General features: G+C 45.8%; 1 protein-coding gene across 1 annotated transcript in view; it reads right to left on the minus strand.

Annotated features, from left to right (window-relative positions):
• Positions 1-389: 389 nt before the first annotated feature.
• Positions 390-14980, minus strand: part of CLRN3 (clarin 3) — a 36892-nt gene continuing 22301 nt past the window's right edge. The window contains exons 2-3 of the mRNA XM_030204802.1: positions 5634-5816; positions 390-994 (exon numbers count right to left, since the gene is read on the minus strand). Coding sequence (XP_030060662.1) covers positions 723-994; positions 5634-5816 — 455 coding nt within the window. The 3' untranslated portion in view covers positions 390-722. The remainder of the gene's footprint in view (positions 995-5633; positions 5817-14980) is intronic.

The following is a 14980-nucleotide window of genomic DNA, read 5'->3' on the forward strand; positions in this document are numbered from 1 at the left end:
GGGGGGCTCAGCACCCAAGGTAAGGGATATATGCGCCTGGGAGCAATTTGTGAAGTCCACTGCAGTGCCCCCTAGGGTGCCCGGTTTGTGTCCTGGCATGTGAGGGGGACCAGTGCACTACGAGTGCTGGCTCCTTCCACGACCAAATGGCTTGGATTTGGTCATTTCTGAGATGGGGGTTGAAAACCGGGGACGACCATCTCTAAGGATGACCATCTCTAAGGTTGACCTAAATGTTAAGATTTGGGCGTCCCCGACTGTATTAACGAAATGAAAGATGGACGCCCATCTTGTTTTGATAATATGGGTTTCCCTGCCCCTTTCTGAGGATGTCCTGCGAGGACGCCCTCAGAAAAACATGGGCACCCCGTTCGATTATGCCCCTCCATGCCAGTCAGCCTCCCAGATGCTCACTGGCCAAACAAGTGTCACATAGAAATTTAAAAAATTCTAAAAGATTTTTGTTAACTAATATTTGCAGACACCTAAGAAGCTATTCCTGGTACTTCGTTTCCTCTTTTGAATATTTTCCAAGCCTTTTAAATGAAAAATGTAAAGTTGCAGGCCTAACAAGTACCACATCAAAATAGCTTGCATTTGTTTACATGAAATGCAGATTGAAGTGACAAAGACTCTGCAGATGCTGAACAGGAATGGCAACATGGTTCCATTCTTTTGTTCTGTAATCACACACTTTTTCCAGTACTTTTTTTGTAATACAATCAAAATAAAATAACATCTTCTGGTGCACTTTCCATAGGCCTTTGTTGTTCCATCATTATTCTGTGCCGTGCATATTGATAGAAATACATGATCGCTATGGTTGCAGCATTTAAAAAAATAATGAGGAGCAATAGCCAAAATGAATATCCGTAAGAGTTTTGAGCATCTAAGAACTGTATTTCAATAAGTTTATCGTTTGCCAGCTTTGATGGTTGCTTGTTTGCCTCCGTGTTCACCACAAATAGTATCATAGCCAAGAAGGTGAAAATACCTAGGAAGAATTAGAAAAAATAATGCATTTATATTTGATTATCCACACTTCTTTAGCCCTCAAGATGGAGTACAATCACTAGAAAACAAATACATAATCTAAAAACAATCGAACGGCGCCATCTTTGAGGCCGGCTTCGCAAGGGGGCGGAGCCAACCGTATTTTCTAAATACGATTGGGGCTGGCTAAATCAATCGCCGGGTTTAGAGGAGATGGCCGGCTTCGTTTTTCAGCCATAATGGAAACCGGGCCCGGCCATCTCAAACCTGGCGAAATGCAAGGCATTTGGTCATAGGAGGAGCCAGCATTTGTAGTGCACTGGCCCCCCTCACATGCCAGGGCACCAACCGGGCACCCTAGGGGGCACTTCTAGAAATAAAAAATAAAAATAGCTCCCAGGTGCATAGCTCCCTTACCTTGGGTACTGAGCCCCCCAAATCCTCGCCAAACCCCACTCCCTACAACTCTACACCATTACCATAGCCCTAAGGGGTGAAGGGGGCACCTACATGTGGGTACAGTGGGTTTTGGGGTTTTTTTGGAGAGCTCAACATTAACCACCACAAGTGGAACAGGTAGGGGGGGGGGATGGTCCTGGGTCCACCTGCCTGAAGTGCACTGTACCCACTAAATACTGCTCCAGGGACCTGCATACTACTGTCAGGGAGCTGGGTATGACATTTCAGGCTGGCATACAGGCTGGCAAAAAACTTTTTTTTAATTTTATTTGGGTGGGAGGGGGTTTGTTGACCACTGGGGGAGTAAGGGGAGGTCATCCCCGTTTCCCTCCAGTGGTCATCTGGTCAATTGGGGCACTTTTTGTGACTTGGACCTAAAAATAAATGGACCAAGTGCAGCCGGCAAAATGCTCGTCTGAGCCGGCCATCTTTTTTCCATTCTGGGGTGAAGCCGGCTATCTCATAATGACGCCCCCGTGCTGCCCCTGTCCCGCCTTCTGTACCCTCCCTTGAAGGTTGGCTGGCTCCGCGACGAAAAGCAGTTGGGGCCGCCGAAAATCGGCTTTCGATTATACAGATTTGGCCGGGATCAGGAGATCGCCGGCCATCTCCCGATTTGTGTCGGAAGATGGCCGGTGATCTCTTTCGAAAATAAGCTCAATTGTGTAAATGCAATTTTAGAAAAAGACAGTTTATACATGGTGAGGCATATGTTTAGTTTTTCCAGGAGGTGTGGTGTGGGAAAGTTTTGGGTGAGCCTATAATATTGACGTGGATACTCCATCTTACCTTACATGTCAATAGAAAAAATATAGATGGCATTTACACCTGCCTCAAGACACACAGGAATGCCTGCTTGAAGGAGCAGGTGTAAAGGCCAAGATCAGACTCCCCTCAATCATCCCCTCCCATAAAAGCAATCCTCTCAATTACCCCCCAAGCAGAGTTGCCCGAGTTACTTTGTAAAACTAATATCTTACACTTACTATTTACTTGTTTAATAAAAGTAATAAGTTAAGTTACTGTGAAAAGTAATATATTACATTTAAGTAGTTATTTAATACAAGTAATGTTAAGTTACTGTGACTATATGAAATAATGAGGTATTATATTACTTGTTAGTGGAAAAAGTATCATTACAATTGCTTGTTTCTTTTAAAAGTAATATATTTCAAGTATTATGTTATGTGGAGGCGTATTTTCAAAGTACTTAGACACCTATGGAACTTTGTAAGTCTAAGGGGCCCTTTTATTAAAGGTTTGCCGCATGGCAACCCGGAGCTACCGCTGGCCCAAAGCGGCCACTGGTGGTACTTCCACCTCGAACATGTGCAATTTCTGGTGCTATTGAAAATAATTCATTAATTTCTAGTGTGGTGCTAACCCGGCAGTAATCAGGCAGCGCCACGCACTGCCCAGTTACTATCAGGTTACTGCAGGAGCCCTTACCGCCATCTCAATGGGTGGTGGCAAGTTCTCCCCCCTCCCCCCCACATGGCTACATAGTAAGAATAATCTTACTGCATGGCCATAACTTTTTTAGAGATTTTTTACCCACTGTGGTAAAAAGGGCCCTGGCGTACGGCAAAAATGGCCGCCGCCTCTACTGCAGGGCTCTTTTTACCGCAGCTTGGTAAAAGGACCCCTAAGGGCTTTGAAAATGAGCCTCTTATTAATATATTATTGATCAACACTGTACCTAAGCCAGTGGTTCTCAAGCCTGGTCCTGGAAGCACCACAGCCAGTCAGGTTTTTAGGATATCTGCAGTGAATATTATGAGAGAATTTTGAATGTGGTGGAGGCATTGCATGCAAATATCTCTCATGAATTTTCATGGTGGATATCTTGAAAACCTGACTAGCTGGGGTGCTTCCAGGACCAGGTTTGGGAATCACTGCCCTAAGTCCTTGATGTTCCCCAAAGCAACTGATGCCAGAAGTATCTGCCTCCTTAAAGCACCCCACCAACAGCTCCCCAAAGCTCCCAATGCCCCCACCCAACCCCCCTAGAGAAGACCCCTAATGGCCCCAGGGAAAACAAATTACTCCCTCACCCCCACAGCTCCTACTGTGGATCTCCTTGGGGGGAGGACATCAAATTGGCCAAATGGAATGTGTCCTGGAATTTTAAGGGAGCTCAGAACAGTTCTGATAATTCACTGAACAATCTCTTCAAATGATTCTTGGAGATGGGCATGGTACTGTACGACTGGAGAAGAGCAAATGTGGTCCTTCTTCATAAAAGTGGTATCAGAGAGAAGGTTGGAAACTATAGGCCAGTTAGGCTGACATCAGTCATGAAAAATTAATGGAAACTCTACTGATGGAAAGAATAATGAACTATCTATAATCCAGAGGGTTCAGAATCCAAAATAGCATGGTTTTTACTAGAGGGAGATTTCTTCAGTCATGTAACTAAAGAATTAAATTATAGGAGTGCTCTGGGTGTGGACCCCAAGGTGGTAGACCACATTAGAAACTGGTAGAGTGACGAAAAGAAGGAGTAGTACATGGAATTTATTCAGAGCAGAGAAAGGTGATTAGCGGAATACCTCTGGAATTGGTCCTGGGGCCAGTTCTAGTCAACATCTTTATAAGCAATATTCCCAAGGGTTTAGAAGAAAAAGTAGGCCTATAGTTGATATAAAGATTGATATCAGTTAGAAACGCAGCATTTTCCAAGATAGTTGTGAAAGAAGAGGACATCATGGAACACTAGGAATTCCATAGTCTGGGGTGCCCAGGCTAAGGTACTCTTGTTTAGAGTGCCCAGACCAGGGAGGTCCCTGGATCTGAGAGCCTCTGTAATAGAGAGGAGGAGAGTCATTTTTTTCTCTCTTTTCCTGTCATTTGAATCACTGTCAGGAAATGAGCCAATCCTGTCACGGTTGTGCCCATGTTTCGTGCTCGCCTTCCTCTCGCCACCTGGTGGCCAGACCTGGTGGCTGCAATGGACTGTCTGGTTATTATCACCCATTCCAGATTTCAGCCCAGTCCGGTCCGGATCTTCTGGGCTGCCAGATTTGCTTGCTTGGATTGAACCTACACAGCCCCGTAGTTGCCTGGTGATTGCTGCAGCTGAGCCTCAGCTGCTGCTGGGCTTATTTGTCAGTTGGAAATTCTCTGCCTTTGCCTTTGCATTGCCTAAGGCCCTGGTATGTTGGTGCTTGTTGCATTTCAGCCTAGTTTGATTCCTGTTCTAGTTCCATGCCTGATTCTGTTTAGTTTATGTGTAGCTTAGCATGTACTGGCCTAGTCTTGACTCTTGTTTGTATTTGCTGTGTCTTGTTCTGGGTACTCTGTGTTTCTTGTTTAGTGGCTGCCTGGCAGCTTTCAGTTCTGTCTTTTGTTTTTCAGTGTTTTGTTCCCTGTTCTAGTGGCTGCTTCCAGCTTTCAGTCCTGCCCTTTAGAGTTCCCTTCCTTGCCCTGCTGCCCCTATAGGTTCCTTTCCCCTCTGACCCTCAGTCCTGGTTCAACCTAATGGGTATCCAGTCCTGCCTTGCCCAGTAAGTCCTGCTGGCCACCTGCAGCCAGGGGCTCAACTCCTGGTGAAAAGCGGCCAAGCGCAGGTGAAATTTAAGGGTGCCTGCTCTGCTTATTCCTGCCTGTTTGCCTCTGCTGCAACTCCAGTCTGGGGTTCCAGTTCTGTTCTGCCTAGTCTCCGGTGTGGGGTGATTTTGCCTGCCACTGCCGCTCCTCGGCAGTGGCCCAAGGGCTCACAAACCTAGTTACAGCTTTGAAAACCTGACAAATCCCTATATGTGAATTGGCTCCTTCCACTGACAGTGAAGGAGAAGGAAAAATACATTTCCACCCTATGCAGAAACTGTTAGCACATTGTTTAGAGCCACTGTGTCATCAGTAAAACTTTCTTTTAAAAAAACTTTCTTTTAATACATGTATTAGGAAACAGCACAGAAGCTGAGTGCACAGTTCTAATGCACAGCTCATTACATCAACCTCTAAGTCAAACATAATTAATTATGCTTCTATAGTCTTATTTGAAACCGTCAAATTTAAGCCAATTTTTTTGTCTTATTGTTCTCCAGGACATTTTAAGAATAAAAAACAAGTTCTCATATACAAATGTTGATGAACACCAGAGTCTACTCCTTTTTTTCTCTTACACTCTGATACAACTAGCATGAAGGGCATTTTCAGGTAACATGTTGCAAACTCACCATTTATAGCATTCCATGCATAAAGACCAATGGGACCCAAGCAGTCCTGGTAAGGGTTGCTTACACTGTTGTAGCATGTAATTCCGGAACTCATGGCAGAACAAACCAGGCAAAGAATCAGAAGTAGGATAATCAAAATGTTCACAGCTTCAGGGCTACCAGTTCCCGTCAGTTCCTCTAAAACTAAAATAAGAATGGCTTTTAATGTATGGTATGCAACAAATATTAATAGTTCCCTCTGTGTCACCAAATAGTGAGATGAAAAAAAAATAGCATAATTTTTATTTATTTATTTATTGCATTTGTACCCCACATTTTCCCACCTCTTTCCAGGCTCAATGTGGCTTACAGTACATCGTGGATAGTGGAAATAAGAAGAGAATAGACATTTGGTGTTACAGAAGGATTTTGGGTTACATGGTAATAGAATACATGATAGTAATATAACAGAAGGTATTATTAAACATTTCTGGATATATGTGTGGAGTTTTACATGTGTTGATCTTTGTGGTATATCTTGTCAAAGAGATGGGTCTTCAGTAGTTTGCGGAAGTTGGTCAGTTCATAGATCGCTTTTAGGTTGCGTGGCAATGCATTCCAGAATTGCGTACTCATATAGGTTGATGCATGCATTAATTTGTATTTTAGACCTTTGCAGTTGGGGAAATGAAGATTAAGGAATGTGCGAGATGATTTTTTAGCCCAGTTTCAGTTTGGTGCACATGCTGGATTTCACTTCAAAATCACAAAACAGATACAAATAATCACTTATCCTTGTGTGTTCAGAAGTTATCTGAAATGGAAATCTCATCAAATGAGAATTTTTGCATCTACTTTAGAATTCTTTAATGTTTTTTTGCAAAACTAGGGTTAATGAATTAATTGAGATGCCAAATGTTTTCTAGCTTCATTGAGGGGTCCTTTTACTAAGGCGCACTGAAAACTAGCCTGCGGTAGTGTAGGCATGGGTTTTGGGTGCGCGCAGGTCCATTTTTCAGCACGCCTGTAAAAAAAGGCCTTTTTAAAATTTTTGCCGAAAATGGACGTCTTACAAAATAAAAATTGGCGTGTGTCCGTTTTGGGTCTGAGACCTTACTGCCAGCCATTGACTTAGCAGTAAGATCTCACGCTTTAACTGGGCGGTAATGACCTACATGTGTCAGAAAATAAAAATTATTTTTCGGACATGTGTAACGGATGCACAGCAAAAATGAAATTACCCCAAGGGCCACATGGTAGCCGGGCGGTACCTCCAAATTGGCACACTTTGGGTGCGTGTAGGCACATGCGTGGCTTAGTAAAAGGTCCCCTGAATTGTTCAACAACCTCATTTTATAAGTATTGTACAGCTAATACTGGTTATTTCCAGATGTCTAATCACAAAGTTTGGTTAACATTGCAGCAATATTTGGACTCACACCCCACTAGTTAGCCATCTGTGCACAATATTATGATCCCTTTTTCCCCTTTCTTCCCTTTCTTAATTTTACCCTCTGTCCTTCGTTTTCCCCTCCAAGTTATTACCTATTTTTACACAACTTCCATTTTTGTATATCTGCTGTATACTTAATTTGAATTAATTCATTTTTATTAGTTATATGTTTGTTATCATATAGTTCATCTTGTGGAATGGAAGTTACATTCTATTTTGTAATGAATTTGGATGGATGTTTTATTGAAACTAATAAAAGTAATACAAATATTAAAAAAAAAAGAAAAGAAAAGAAAGTGTTGGCATATCTCTACACTTAGAGGCCCTCTCTAAAGTAAACTGTAAGGGTGTCAAGTACAAGAAGATCTTCGCCTCATCCTTCCGCTATTGGAGCCCTAAGCACTGGAATGCTCTCCCGCAACACCTCAAAACTCAAGTGACCACGCCCTCTTTAAGAAGTTGTTGAAGACCTACTTCTTTGCCAAGACCTACCCCTCACTTTATACCACTGACTGATGCACCCCTCCTGTCCCTTACCCCGCTAGTTCACCCTGTTAGATGCTTTTCCCCCTGCTTACTCCTTGTATACTTTTCTAAGCTTCCTATTCTGTAATTTTATTTAATGTTTTGTAAGCCACATTGTGCCTGCATGAGTGGGAAAATGTGGAATATAAGCGAACAATAAATAAATAAATAAAGTATGCTAAGTAGTTAATGTGTGAATTAGTTCATGATAACTGTTACTACACAAGTGTGGTAAATGTTACCATGTTGGCATAACTGATAATGCACAATAATTCACACGTTAGCTGCAAGTTGTGTTGGGGGCGGGAGTTAGGCAGGTTATGAATGAAGAACGGGCAAGGACTGCATACTGCAGTTAGTGCATGGTACATACTGGTGCGCTTTTCTTGTCCCAGAAAATGTAGACGTAATTGCCTGTGGAAATTATTTGTAGCGATCCTGCCTGACAACCCTGGAAGCAGGTCATCTTTAATTGAAACACCATCCTATGTCTCTGTGGGCATCGGCTGTTTGAGAATTATTCTAGCGCTGAAGCAGTGACATCAGATAAGTGATCGTTTTCTTTTCCTTTGGTTTTGTGGAACATGGTGTTAGAATATTGAAATTGTAGTTACATTCCTAAGCATTGAGCATAAAAGTTTTTAAGGACTAAATATAATAAAATGTTTTTGGATGCTTTTTAGTTTTTAAACACACTGCAGCAAATTGGGCATATGATTAAAGCCTAGTTATAGGCTGGGATTTGAAATGGTATGGGCCATAAGAGATCCAATCGCCCAGGGGTGGCCCAAGATAATCTGCAGGATGCGATGGTTCCCCCACCTCCCCCGAGTCCAACATCTTCCCACACTCTCTCTGCCAACTCCCTCCCTCGGCCATGGTCTGGCATCACCCCCCCCCCCCCCCCCCCCCCCCCCCCCGTTCCTTCCTTCCTTCCTCAAGTTGCTCCCCGAGCTTACCTTCTTTTTTTGTTGTTGCTTTTAAAAGTTGGCAGCGGCAGCAATCCCCATATGCTGCTCTGCCACTGGCACGGGAATCTCTTCTGTACTGCAGCCCACCTCCGAGGAAACAGGAAGTTGCGTCAGAGAAACAGTCCGCAGTACAGAGGAAGCACTGGTGCCAGTGGCAGGGCAGCGTATGGGAATCACTGCCACCGCTGACTTTTAAAAAACAAAACAAAGAAGGTAGGCTGGGGAAGGGAGTTGAGGTAGGAAGAGGGAAAGATGCCTAATGGTAGGGCCTCCACTGCAATGACCTTTATACAAATACTAGTAAAAAAAAGGCCCGTTTCTGACTCAAATGAAACGGGCACTAGCAAGGTTTTCCTGGGAGTGTATATGTTTGAGAGAGTGTGTGTGAGAGTGACTGTGTGAGAGAGAGTGAATGTGCGAGTGTGTGACAGAGAGAGAGAGTGAGACTGAGTGCAAGTGTGTCTGTGAGAGAGAGTGTGTGTGTGAGAATGAGAGTGTGTGCTATGGGCCCCCTCCCTCCCTTCCTCCCAGTTCTAGGGTCCCTCCTCCCTCCCTCCGAGTTCCAGAGTCATCCTCCTCCCTCCGTCCCTCCAAGTTCCAGGGTTGTCCCCCCTCCCTCCCTCTGAGTTCCAGGGTCGTCCCCCCTCCCTCCCTCCCTCTCTCAGTCCGAGTTCCAGGGTCATCTCCTCCCTCCCTCCGAGTTCCAGGGTCATCCTACCTCCCTCCGAGCTCCAGAGTCATCCCCTCCCTCCCTCCCTCCAAGTTCCAGGGTCATTCACTCCCTCCCTCCCTCCGAGTTCCAAGGTCGTCCCCTCCCTCCAAGTTCCAGGGGACCGAGTTTCAGGTTCCCCCCTCCCTCCCAGTTTCAGGTTCACCCCTCCCTCCCTCCGAGTTTCAGGGTCTCCCGTCCCTCCGAGTTTCAGGCTCCCCCCTCCCTCCCTCTCTCCAGGTCCCCCTCCCTCCCAGTTCCAGGATCCATCCCCCCTCCTCCCTCCCTCCCAGTTCCAGGATCCCCCCTCCCTCCCAGTTCCAGGGTCGTCGTCCCTCCCTTCCAGTTCCAGCACCCCTCCCTCCAAATTTTAGAAGTCATCTTCACTTACCAAGTCAGGGTTACGGCGGCCATCAGTAGCGGTAAAAGGCATGCAGGTTCGGCCCTTCTCTGTCTCTCAGCTGTGGTCCCACCAGGGCCGTGCCTAGGGTCTCTGGCGCCCCCCTGCAGACTATCAGTTGGCGCCCCCCTGCAGACTATCAGTTGGCAGCGGCGCCCCCCCCCCCCCCCTGTGAAAATGATCGCTCACCACTTGCCACACTGACAGGAATTGTCAGCAATATTCTTAGAAACAAATTGCTATACATTGCAAAATAAGATAGCAGATGTAAATTCTCAAAGTGGACATATTCCAAACACTAAAATGAAAATAAAATGATTTTTTTCTACCTTTGTTGTCTGGTGACTTTCTTTTTCTGATCATGCTGGCCCAGTATCTGATTCTGCTGCTATCTGTCCTCTTAACTCCGTTTCCAGGGCTTCCTTTCCATTTATTTCTTTCCTTTCCTCCTTTCTTCTTCATTTCTGGTCCTCAGCTTCTGCCTATTTTCTTCATCCATGTGCAGTTTTTCTCCTCTCTTCCTTTTCCCTCATTTCATCTCCTTCATCTCTCTTCCCTCCCCTCTATGTCCAGCAATTTCTCCTCTCTCCCTGAGCCCTGCCCTCCCATCCATGCTCCTCTGTCCCCTGCCCCCTCCATTCATCCCTATCCAACAATTCCCCTCTCTCCCTGAGCCCTGCCCTGCAATCCATATCCATCCATGCCCATCTGTCCCCTCCATTCATCCCTATCCAGCAATTTCCCTCTCTCCCTGAGCCCTGCCCTCCCAATCCATGCTCCTCTGTCCCCTGCCCCCTCCATTCATCCTTTTCCAGCAATTCCCCTCTCTCCCTGAGCCCTGCCCCTCCCATCCATGCTCCTCTGTCACCCTCCATTAATCCCTATCCAGCAATTCCCCTCTCCCTTCCATGACCCCCCCCTCGCATCCATGCTCCTCTCTCTCCTCTCGCTCCCATGTCCCATCATGTCCCAGTTGGCCTGGCCTGGCCCGCCCTCTTCTCCCCTCCCCCTTCGCATCCATGCTCTCGTCTCTTCCCTGCCCTCCCGCTCCCATTGTTCAACTGCCCGCCCTCTTCTCTCCCCCAACATCCCTTTTCTTTTTTTTCTTTTAAATTTACCTCCGTGGCGGTCCAGCAGCGCAGTGTCATGAAGGAGGCGGCGCTCCCGACGTCTCTAGCCTACTTGCATGCTACTTGTGGTCAGAGCCAGTGGGCACGATGTTTCACGCGCTCGCGGGCGCTGATCATGGGGTGGGAGCACACACCGGTGCTACATCGGCCCACAGGTTTGGGAACCACTGCCCTAGTGGCAAAAATGGCCTTGGCGAGTGTGAATGACCTACGTAAGGACATGCTAAAGCCACTTTGTACCGGTTTGATAAAAGGGCCCCTTAGAAACGAGCACATAGAATTATACTATTCCAACATCTAAGGAGGCTATTTTGCTTCCTTCACTTTTCCACCACTTCTTGGGCTAATGCATTCATATCTCCTCCTCTTACCAGAGTCCTATATTGAAAAGCAGGTGTGAAATGTTCCTCTCACATATGCCTGGGAAGAAGGTGTTCTATGAACTTTCATCTCAGTGCAGCTGTATATGTTATTCCAGTAGAAAATGCAAAAGCATTCAAGACTGACACTTTAAGTATTCATAGGGTTACTGGCAGGCTTATTTTCAAAAGAGAAGGGTGCCCATCTTTCGACACAAATCGGGAGATGGGCGTCCTTCTCCCAGGGTCGCCCAAATCGGCATAATCGAAAGCCGATTTTGGACGTCCTCAACTGCTTTCCATCGTGGGGACGACCAAAGTTCACAGGGGCATGTCGGAAGCATAGCAAAGGCGGGACTGGGGCAATTTGTGAAGTCCACTGCAGTGCCCCCTAGGGTGCCCGGTTTGTGTTCTGGCATGTGAAGGGAACCACTGCACTACGAATGCTGGCTCCTCCCATGACCAAATGGCTTAGATTTGGTCATTTCTGAGATGGTGTCCTCGGTTTCCATTATCTCTGAAAACCGGGGACGACCATCTCTAAGGACGACCATCTCTAAGGTCGACTTAAATGTTGAGATTTGGGCATCCCCAACCGTATTATGGAAATGAAAGATGGACGCCCATCTTGTTTCGATAATACGGGTTTCCCCGCCTCTTCGTGAGGACGTCCTGCAAGGACGCCCTCAAGAAAACTTGGGCGCCCCGTTCGATTATGCCCCTCCATATGTCCTCTTTAAAGAGGACATGTCCTCTTTTTGGACATCTTCAGATATGTCCTCCAGGATTTTTAATTTTTAGGGAAATGGCCTCTTTTTCTTTTATGTGCCTATGACCAACATACCTACCCACATAATGAGAGAAACCAGCTCTAGCTTATTAGCCAATCTGGACACATAGGGGTGCTAAAGAGAGAGAAATGCAGTGCTGATCCCCTCTCTGTTCCCCTGTTGGTTGAATCTGTCAAAGGAATTTTGTTCCTGCAGCACAACTTTAAGCATATATCATGAAAAGACTTCACACATATTTCAGAAGACAGCCAAAGCTGTTGAGGGATATGTGCTCTTCTGCAAAGTATGCTTGGGCTCAAAATCCAGAAGGTTTTGAATGTAGATTGTCTATTGTTGTACTGTAAGTGAAACAAAGAAAAAGAGCACAACTGGGCCTTCAAGACTGTGAAAACAAGAGTCCTTTATTTCAATATAAATTACGATCAGAAATATAAAATAACATGTATCAAGCATACATATAGCATAACACATACTTAATATAAGATTATGAGCATCTACAAAAAATATAATGAACAGTGAAATGTAAAACATTATATTAAACAACATTACTGTCTGCTTCATCAATCCCATTAGTATGTGACAGAATTGGGTGAGAAAAAGCTGACCTAGAAAATTGTCTTTACTGTGCTCCCTATTTGTGTATTTGAAATTGATTTTGGGTAAGGCAGTTTTTTTGTATTTTTTGTTTTATTCTTCTTTCTTTTACTGAATGGCATGCATCACATTGCTTTTTCTCACCCAATTCTGTCACATAAGCTTGGTGACCCTGACTTTATCAATTTCATTTACAAATGTTGCATTTTTTATTCAAATACTAATGGGATTGATGAAGCAGATAGTAATAATGTTATTTAATATAATGTTTTACATTGCACTGTTCATTATATTTTTGTAGATGCTCATAATCTTATACTATGTATATGCTCTCCTATAAGTATGTTTGATACATGTTATTATATATATATTTTTTTATCGGGTCTGCTATTTATGTATATTGTTTCCCTCTCTGGTTACTTTGTGTACTGTAAGTAAGTCATCGCTTGATATGTGTTCATTAACTATGATTAAATATTTCCTTAGCAAAGGTAGCAGCCATTTTTATTTTTTCTGTCCTCTTATTTTTCTCTCCGCACATATGGTAACCCTAAGTATTCATATCAGTCTCTTTTTTTTCTGGTTAAGGGTGCATGAAGTTGCAGAGTTGTTTGTTTGGTGGAATATGTAAAATGCAATAAATATTTAGCATGTGAAACCATTTTCATGGGTTTTTTTCATCACCCATTAACGTACAAGTCCCAACAGTGGTCCTGTGTTTGAATAAACTGCCAGGAGTTTTACTAATTCTTTTTTGCAACGAAAGAGACAAGTAACAAGCTTAGGACAGACTTGCACCTGCTTCCTCTACAAGGAAGGAAGTGGCTATAAAGTACAGTACAGAGCAAATTTCGGTCCACAACATTCCCTAATTGCCTACCTGCTCAGCACTGATTATAAAATAATATTTTGCATTGTTTGCAGCTGCAGCCAGTGCCATAAAATGAAGCTATGCACTTCGCAGAAATTCTCATGTAAAGGCATTTTTAATGTTAGTTGACTCATTGCCTTTAAAGAGTTCATGGAATTATTTATGTTGGCATAGTTCCTTTCATCCAGGTTGGAGTCTGACATATTTTTCACTTAGAATATTTCAGGAATATACTGTGATCTACGGTGCTACTCTGCTTTATAACTTTTATTTATTTGCATTTCTTTTATACTGCCTGAAAGCTATTGTAGTGATGTACATTCAGGCAGGGCCGCCGAGAGGGGGGGACAGGGGGGACAAAATTCCCCGGACCCGCGCCTCTGGGGGGGGCGGCGCCGCAGTCCGGCCCGCCCGCCCGCCCTCCGTCGCTCCCGGAACTGACCTTAAGCGCCTCCCTCACCTTTGCAGCAAGTAGCGGCAGACCACTCCTTCCTTCCATGTCCCACCCTCGCCTGACGTAATGTCCGCGAGGGCGGGACATAGAAGGAAGGAGAGGTCTGCCGGTGCTTGCTGCGAAGGTGAGGGGGCACTTAAGGTTAGTACAGAGAGCCCGGGGGTGGAGAGAGGGCCCAGCCCGGTGGCGGGTGGAGGGGGGCTCGGCGACCTCGGGTGGGGGGGCCCGGGGGCGGCCTTGTCCCGGGCCTGGCCCAGTCTCTCGGCAGCCCTGCATTCAGGTACAATAGATATTTTACTGTCCCTGGTGAGCTCTAGACAGAAATATTAGGGGTGGCAACAAGGGAGCAAGCTAGTTATGGAGGGTGGCAAGCCAAAGCAGCATTTCTGCACATCACCCCACCCCCCACTTTTAAATTAACGATATAAGACACCATGGCCTTCTATACCTAAAGACACCCTCCTCTCTGGTTTGGGCTACCAGGTTAAATCACCATTATAATTGATACCATCATTCAACAAATTATTCCATGTGGGAGCGAAGTCTGGACAGGGCCGCCGAAGGAGTAAGCCGGGCCCAGGGCAGGGCCACCGCCCCCCCCCCCCGGATCACCGCCCCCCCCCCCAGGATTGCTGCCACCACTTCCCCCACAGAATTGGCATCACCCCCGCCCGCTCGAAGTGCCTTGGCTGGCCCCGCCAGCTGCAGGCAGCGTGGCTCCTTCCTCTGCTCAGCATTTCCTGCCCCTGCGGCTGCTTTCCTCAGGTTGCACATGCTCTGTCTCAAAACTAAGCATGCACGGCCTAAGGGCCCAGCAGTTGCTAGGCAGGCAATGCAATGGGGGGCCCAGCGCCGGAGTTTTCTCTCTCCTGCTCCTGTCGGGAATGCGATCATCCGGGTCCCATCAGGAGCAGGAGAGAGAAACCCCAGCGCCAGGCCCCCCTTGGAGGCCCGGGTCCAGCAAATTTCCCCACCCCACCCCACCCCCTCTCGGCGGCCCTGAGTCTGGATTCTCTACAGAATTGGATAGACTCTCAATATACACCCTGCATCTCCAGTTCTGTATCACAAATTCCATATTCCCCAACAATGAAGCTGGTCCCATACAAAA

This window comes from Microcaecilia unicolor, chromosome 5 (genome assembly GCF_901765095.1).
Source record: "Microcaecilia unicolor chromosome 5, aMicUni1.1, whole genome shotgun sequence".
NCBI classification, from domain to species: Eukaryota; Metazoa; Chordata; class Amphibia; order Gymnophiona; family Siphonopidae; genus Microcaecilia; species Microcaecilia unicolor.